Source organism: Pipra filicauda, unplaced genomic scaffold, assembly GCF_003945595.2.
Source record: "Pipra filicauda isolate LSUMZ 115617 unplaced genomic scaffold, ASM394559v2 scaffold260_size1094732_pilon, whole genome shotgun sequence".
In the NCBI taxonomy this organism is placed as follows: domain Eukaryota; kingdom Metazoa; phylum Chordata; class Aves; order Passeriformes; family Pipridae; genus Pipra; species Pipra filicauda.
This window is the reverse complement of record NW_024104377.1, coordinates 921268-928993: the sequence shown is the minus strand read 5'-3', so window position 1 is coordinate 928993 and position 7726 is coordinate 921268. Positions and strand designations below refer to the sequence as shown.

General features: G+C 47.2%; 1 protein-coding gene across 2 annotated transcripts; it reads right to left on the bottom strand.

Moving 5' to 3' along the window:
- Window positions 1–6120, bottom strand: ZBTB14 (zinc finger and BTB domain containing 14). 2 transcript variants are annotated; one of them, XM_027745264.2, is made up of 3 exons: window positions 5739–6120; window positions 3711–3791; window positions 1–3305 (listed from the first exon to the last, which is right to left on the bottom strand). In XM_027745264.2, exons 2-3 carry the CDS (start codon window positions 3711–3713, stop codon window positions 1962–1964), a joined length of 1347 nt encoding a protein of 448 aa, XP_027601065.1. In that variant the 5' UTR covers window positions 3714–3791; window positions 5739–6120; the 3' UTR covers window positions 1–1961. The 2 variants fall into 2 exon arrangements, with proteins under 2 accessions (XP_027601065.1, XP_027600984.1); XM_027745183.2 differs by lacking the exon at window positions 5739–6120 and adding an exon at window positions 4967–5164.
- Window positions 6121–7726: the final 1606 nt, after the last annotated feature.

The following is a 7726-nucleotide window of genomic DNA, read 5'->3' as shown; positions in this document are numbered from 1 at the left end:
TATTTAGAAAAAAAACGTAGATCCTATTTTGGACCTACTATCTTTATATCTATGATCATATACAGTAAAACATTTTAACAATGGTCATTTATCATGTTCCTCAAGAGAACCAATAAAATGCAATGAATACACATCCTCTGATGTTGCACAGGTACAAAATGTATAGTTTGTTTACAAACTAATATTACTGAATGTAAAATGAAGCAACATTTTAAAAAAATATATTGGTAAAGGTCCGAAGTTTACATTTTCTAAAATATTAAGTTCATGTTTTATTTACAGACCAGCGTTCAAACAATTACTGGCATTTTAAGATAACTGTTTAACCTGATGAGTACATGAATAAAACGAAGCTGTAAAAAAAAACCTCAATCAAACAAAAAAACCCCCAATGATAGAAGTTCCATATAACAGTTCCAAAAACACTTTCTAAATTTCTTTTTAGAAGAGCAAGATGTGATGTACCACACAGTAACTGATCTAACACTTCCATATGCTATAGGTATCGCAAGTGACCAATGTTACTACAATGTGCCCAAGAGTGTGGGTTTTTGCCCATTCCAACTTCAAATGAAGTTTTCACAACAGTTGTAGTATTTACAAATTTAAAATAAAGGCTCAATATCCCTTTGGATTACATTACCACTGTTATTGTGTCTTCTCTTGCTGACTACACACAGGAGACTGCAATCCAAAGACAACTTATTTTGTCGACTCTGTGAGTTAACTATTAAATTAGCAGCATGTACCCCAGCTTATCTTAAAAAAAAAAATAGGCGAGACTAAGCAACTGACTAATAGCGAACACTCAGTCTGGATCAATTACAAATGAATTCACTCACTGAAGTGTCTCTATTGCTGAGAGGTGGTGAGTTAGAAGGTGGAAGCTTTTAAACTTGAACAGGACCTATGAGCTGGTACGACAAGCCATGACACAAACCCCAGCTGAACACTGTGGGCAGGTATGTGACAGCCTGTGGCTGTGCTCCGCAGCTCCAGGAGTCTGGCAGTGACAGGTCACTCGCCAGTGCAACTAAACCTCCTGTGCTCCCAGAAACACTCCTTTACCTTCACTGTGCTAGGTTAGGTGAACGGAAAGCTGCATAATAAAAAGCACAGCCTCAGGCTGTATTAGCTTAAACTGATTTCTACTGGGTTTGAGTAAGAAGCACGTCTCATCCATGCTGCACCCTTTTTCCTTTGTGGCCCAGTCCCATCTCCAGGGCCCTATATAAGAGTGAACACAAAAACAAATGAGGCAGACTTTTTTACCCACTGAAGGGATTGGTGAATGCCATGACGTTGCTGCTTTGCCAGCCAGAATCACTGTGAATAATGTAGTTTTTTCAAGAAATCAAGTATTTCATTAAACTTGCCACCTTGATTAAAGTAAGAGGGTATCTGGGGGAACGGAATAAGAAGCAATTTCATTCTGATCACCATCCCACTTACACTCTACTGTACCTACCTACATTAAGTGAAAAAAGGAGGAATTAAAAAGCTTAGGGAATCAATATCTGTTTCTAAAAAAATTATAACACCTTCAGAATTATGAAAACCAAGTATTTCCTTTCCATGTTTGTGATTTTTGAGATTTCAGCACTTTCAAACTTACTGATTCTCACTGATTGCAATGTTTATGTTGTATGCATACTGAATGAAATAAGTATCAGCCAGCAATTAACCCTGTTTTATAGAGAACTCGATCACACTCTCAAATTAAAGCAGGTATTAGTGCATTATACTGCTAATGGCAACAAAATTGCTTCACATTCTAAGAATACCCATCTCTGAAATGTTTTAAAATACCTAACCAAGTGATGCTATGTATTCCTATGTAACATTCAATTCTTTAAAAATATGATTTCTTGAAAAAATTCTCAGTCTAAATGTATATCAACACTAGATTTTGTTCATTTTCATTTCTTATATTATTTCTGATAAAGTTTCTGCTTTAGATCTTAACTACAAGCTATAGTTTCTAATTGCTGCTCTGCTTCTGCAGCCATGGCTGCTGCCTGTAACTGTTCTGTTTCACTCTGGATGGAATTGGCTGTAGTAACTTGTTTTCTTTCACTGTGCATATTGTTCTCATGCCTTTTTAGGTCAGATGCCTTAGCAAATGCTTTAGTGCAGGAACTGCAGACAAAAGGTTTCTCTCCTCGGTGTCTTCTTTCATGGTCCTTGAGGTGGGACTTGTGCTTGAAAGCCTTATCACACATATGGCATGCAAATGGCCTCTCATTACTGTGAACTCTTTCATGCTTTTTTAGATCTGGTGCGCGAATAAAAGACTTTCCACACACCTCGCAACTGTAAGGCTTGTAGCCTGTGTGTATTTTCAAGTGCTCTTTCAAATGAGCTTGCGTGGTAAAGCCCTTTGTACACATTTCACAAACAAACGGCCTATCAGCAGTGTGCAACTTTTCATGTTTTCTCAATCGCGCTTCGTCAGAAAAGGTCTTGCCACAAGCCTGACATACAATATGTTCCCTGTGACCGTAAAGTAAGTACTCAAACTTCATATCCCCGGCTGCTGTGGTCCAGCCAGGTGTCTGTTCATCTTTCACTTCACTTATGCCATCGTTAAATGTCAAAGCCTGAGGGGTCTGAGATCCTAAGTCTTTAGATTCAGTCGTTTCCATAGGTTCTACTTCTTGGCCATAGCAGTTTACTTTTCGAACTTCTTCACTTCCCAACTCTTTCAGAATTGCCTCTTGCACTCTCAGGGTAGTTGTTGGTGACTTTCCATCTTCCTGACTTGGAGGAGTTCCTTCCACTGTCACATCTGATGGACTATCATCATGATCTCCAATTTCTTCCACCTCATCATCTTGTGTATCATTGGGTTCTCCCATAGGACGGTTTATTTTTAGACAGTACTTGCTCTTGGACTGTGTGTTGTCTTCAGGACTAGAAACATCACGTTTTTGAGAGCAGAGTTTATCGAGAAATCGAATACCGAGGATCTGGCCTGAAGACATCATCAAATTTACATCCTCTTTCTTAACAGATATCTTTGCAGTATACATGTAATTGAGAACTTCCTCAAAAATATCAGAACGAAGAAAATCTATTTCTATTACTGATGAACTATCAACTTCCAGTTTTTTGAAAAGCTTTTTGAAGTAGGTACTGCAGGCAGCAAGCACACACCTATGGGCTCTGAACTTAACATCTTCAACCACAATAGCTATGTCACAAAATTCTCCTTCCAAACGTTGTTCATTCAGTGTTTTCAGGAACACAGTTTTGTGATCGTCGTCATTATATTTAATGGTTTCAGACATACTGATGAAAAACTCCTGTAAAATAACAAGGGAAAGCTTTGTAATTTTTATAAAGCAGTCTGAGTCATAAAATCCCAACAGACAAAACTATTTACATACTAAAATAATTGTCAAATAATTTTTTTCTTAATATGATCAGAAAAAGCTTTTAGATTATACAAGCATTACTCTGAAACTTATTTTAAAATTGTAAATACATAAAGGTCTTTCCTTTTCACTTTACAATTACTCAGTTTTATTTATTGATTCAGTTATACAAAACTGGAAACCTTCTCTGTGAAACTGCAATTCTCAGTAAATGTATGATCCAACTCTTAAGTAATTCTTACAGCTAAAGAAAACGTTAATACTAAAAATGTATAAGAAATACTCTGTGTCAGCACAACAAACTAAATGTGAAATATCAAATATAAGCCTTACCATGAACAACGTGGGAAATTTTCTGAGCAAATGATTATTAAATATTTGACAGATTAGCCCTCAGACTGGGCCACCTTCAGCCTGAAAAGACAGGAAGATAATAACATTTCAAGAAATTATAAGATCTATTCCAAAAATTATTTTAAATTTGTATGTTAAAACACAGCACTCTCAATTATTTTATGTTAGACAAAATGCACTGTTAAAATACTCAGTTATTTTTCAGTGGTACTACAGCTCTACTGCATAAACTGATCTGATAATGTTGATATAAATCATGTGTTTACTTTCCTCTGGTTACTGCACTTCCCTGGCTCCACTTTCCTGCTACTTACTTTGCGCTACACCTAAAAGTCTGAAAACCTCCACAGGAATCACTACAGTCAACCCAGTAACCAACCCACCAAGAAGCTGATTAGTCTTCTGCTGAACCAGAGATTCGAGCAACCCTAGCAGAGGGTCTGGCAAGCAGATCGGGCATCCCAAAGGACAGCAGACTGTGCTATGGGCGGATGAGCATCAAGGACCAGGGAAAGAGACACCAAGTGTACCAGATCTCCAAACAATGGAGATATCCGAAGAGCAGAAGCATAATGCCAGACACATAATTCAAATTATTCAATCCCAATCGCTGGCATCTCATTGTGACAGAAAAAGGAAACATAGCAGAGAGGAGGGAAATTTAATAATGGTTCAGAACAAATCCTCCATCACCTGGCACAGAGCTGCTGGGAACTTGTTTCCTAAATTCTATGACATTCTACAACAGGTATGATGACAGGTATGCAACTTCCACTCTTGGTGCTGTGTGTTTCACATGGTATGGGAACGTGTGACTCACTACAAATACCTTTGCAGGTCTGGCATCTCAGCTACAGTGTCCCTCGCTACCAAAAAAAAAAAAAAAAAAAAAAAAAAGGAAGACCACAAAAGAAAACCAAGAAACACTCTTGTGTCTTGTGTATTTTTCTGGGCTCTCTGAGTCTGCTGGCCCAGGAAAACGTTATCAATCCAGCACCAAAGAGGGCAAGACAACCACTATTTCAACAGGCTATGTCTGGAGCCCTTTGTAAGCTGGGAAAAATGCTTTCTTTTCAAACAAGTAGCAAAACGTCACTGCTAATAATCTAGCAGCAATTGCACCCTGTTCTGTTAAAAAATATGCAATTTTACTGCAGTTCTGTTGACATTTACTGAGGGAGAATTAATTACTGAGGTAATTGTCTGAATTAATTCTGATTTATTCCTTCACACACTTTTTACACTGCCGCTACCACCGCCGGGACGTGGGGAGGTGTGTCCGGGGCTGTGCCTGCTCGGGACGCGCTCGGTGCCTGCCCACGCCGGTTCCGGCGGCTGCTGTGCCCGTGGCCGCGGAGGCGCACGCCCGCTCCACGCACCCGCCGGCGGGGACGCGGCGCGGGCGGGTTCCCGGCGGGGACCAGCCCAGCTCCTGCCGCGCCGCCCGCGCTCCCGGACCGGCGTCGGGGGCGCCCGCGAGCGGCAGCGGCTGCTCTCCGGAGCGAGCCCGGCGCTCCCGCCGCGCCGCCTCACGGGGCTGCGCAAGGACGGCGCCCCGCTCGCTCCCTCCCTCCCTCCCTCCCTCGCTCCAACGGCTCCCGCGCGGCTCCCGCCGCCTGGATGCGGTGCCCCTTTGTTGCGGTGGCCGCTGCCGCGCGCGGGGCCCGCGCGCCAGAGGGTGCGCATCCATCGCTGGACGCGTCCTCGTCCTCCTCCTCCTCCTCCTTTCCCTCTCCCTCCCATCGCCTGCGGGAGGCAGGCGCGCGAAGGCTCCGAGGCTGCAGGCGGCGGGCGCGCCCGCGGCGCCGCCATCTCACCCAGCGCGCGCTGCCGGGGCTGTAACGGTGGCGGCGGCGGCGGCGAGCGGGGGAGGGATGGGAGGGAGGAGGAGGAGGCGGAGGGAGGGAGAGGGCGCGCGAGGGAGAGCGCGCGCGCGCAGCGCAGCGCCGGCCCGGCCGCCGCGCGGGAGCAGGGACGGGGGGGAACCGGGAGAGGGCTCGCGCTTACCTGCCGCCCGCGCGCGCGCGCGGAGCCGCGCTTCCCGGGGGAGCGGGGGGGGGGCTCCGCTGCCGCCGCCGCCGCCGCGCGGGAGGGGCACGGGGAAAAGGGAAGGGAGGGAGGGAATGGGGGGGGGGAATTTGGGGAGGGGGCTTCGGGGGGGGGGCCTGCGCGCGTCTCTTCGGCCGTCACCGCCGCCTCCTGCACGAGCACTCCAGTGCGCGCGCGCGCGCGCCGGGGGCGGGGGGGTGGGGGTGCGTGCATGCGCGGTGCGAGCAGAGGGCGCGCCTGTGCCCGGGGAGCGCGGAGGAGGAGGAGGCGGGGGCGAAGGCGAGGGGGGAGCGGGGGCCGCGGCGCGCCGGCCCCTATCGCCCTCCTCCCCCACCTCTGGGGGGCGCGCACCGCGGGGGCGCGCGGGGCGCAGCCGTTCCCTCCCCGCCGCGGGCACCCGCCCCGCCGCGCCTGCGCCAGCCGCGTGTGCGAGCCCGGGGCGCGGCCATCGCCTCCCTGCCCCGGCAGGCGGCGCACGGCCGCGAGCGCGGCGCGGGCTCGGCCCCGAGCCGGGAGCAGCGGGAGCGGCGCGGCCGGTGGGCGGCGCTCGGGGGCGCGCCCGCGCGTCACCGCGGAGGGGCGGCGGGAGCGGGAGAAGCTGCGGGAGCTGGAAGTAGGTGGACTAGCTGGAAGTAGATGAACTTCAAGGTCACTTCCCACCCAAACCATTCTATGATTCTGTGAAATCTTTTAAGTATTTCTGAATCCTGTACAAGAATTCTCTCCAGCGTGGAAGAAGCTTCCCTTTTACAGTTTCACAACATGCTAATTCTTTCTTCGACAGTGCCTAAAACACTCCTGCAATAAACTTCTTACTCCTGAGAAACATGTAGCTGCTGTTCTATCACACTGAGCAGCAAATCGCACCATTTCGTTACACTCTCCCTTCCTGCTCTATCTGTACAGTGCCTGGTGCAGTGTGGACGTGCCTAATTTCTAGGGCCGGGTTCTGCTGTAATGTAAGTAATCAGAATTAAACTACTAGTGGAAAAAAAAAAAGGATCTTATGAAAGGTATGACTATCCATTTTTTATCACTGCTTTTCCTGTGTCATAGGCTACTGCTGAATGTGTATTTTTGCCTGTTTCAAATTGTATCATTAGTAGCTCCCACTGCGATACTGTGGTAGAGGAAGCCTACTTTCAATATCCAGACTAAGTAACTATGCATTGTGGAGAAGAAAAAATTAAGCATTGTTATTGTCTAACTGTGTGTGGTGTGTTGAGCCTGGCTGGATCTCTGGTGCCTACCAAAGCTACTCTATCACTCCCCTCCTCAGCTGGACAGGGGAGAGAAAATATATTGAAAGGCTCGTAGGCCTAGACAAGGGCAGGGAGAGATCACTCACTAATTATTGTCACAGGCAAAACAGACTCAACTTCGGGAAATTATTTTAATTTGTTATAAATCGAGTCAGAGCAGGGTAATAAGAAATAAAAACTAAACCTTAAAACGGTTTTCCCACACCCCTCCCTTCTTCACGGGCTTAACTTCACTCCCAAATTGTCTTTCTTCTGCTCCCTGCCAGCAGCACAGGGGGGTGGGGGATGGGGGCTTTGGTCAGTTCATCACACATTGTCCTGCTGCTCCTTCCTCCTCAGGAATAGGACTCCTCACACTCTTCCCATGCTCCAGCGTGGGATCCCTCCCACAGGAGACAGCCCTCCATGAACTTCTTCAACACGAGTCCTTTCCACCGGCTGAGTTCTTTGCAAAGTGTTCCAATGTGGTACCCTTCCACAGGGGGCAGTCCTTCAGGCACAGACAGCTCCAATATGGGTCCTCCACAGGGTCACAAGTCCTGCCAGCAAACCTGCTCCAACATGGGCTCCTCTATCCATGGCCCCACAACTCCTGCCAAGAGCCTGCTTCAGCATAGGTTTCCCACAGGGTCACAGCCTCCCTTGGGCTTCCACCTGCTCTAGTGTGGGACTCTCCATGGGCTG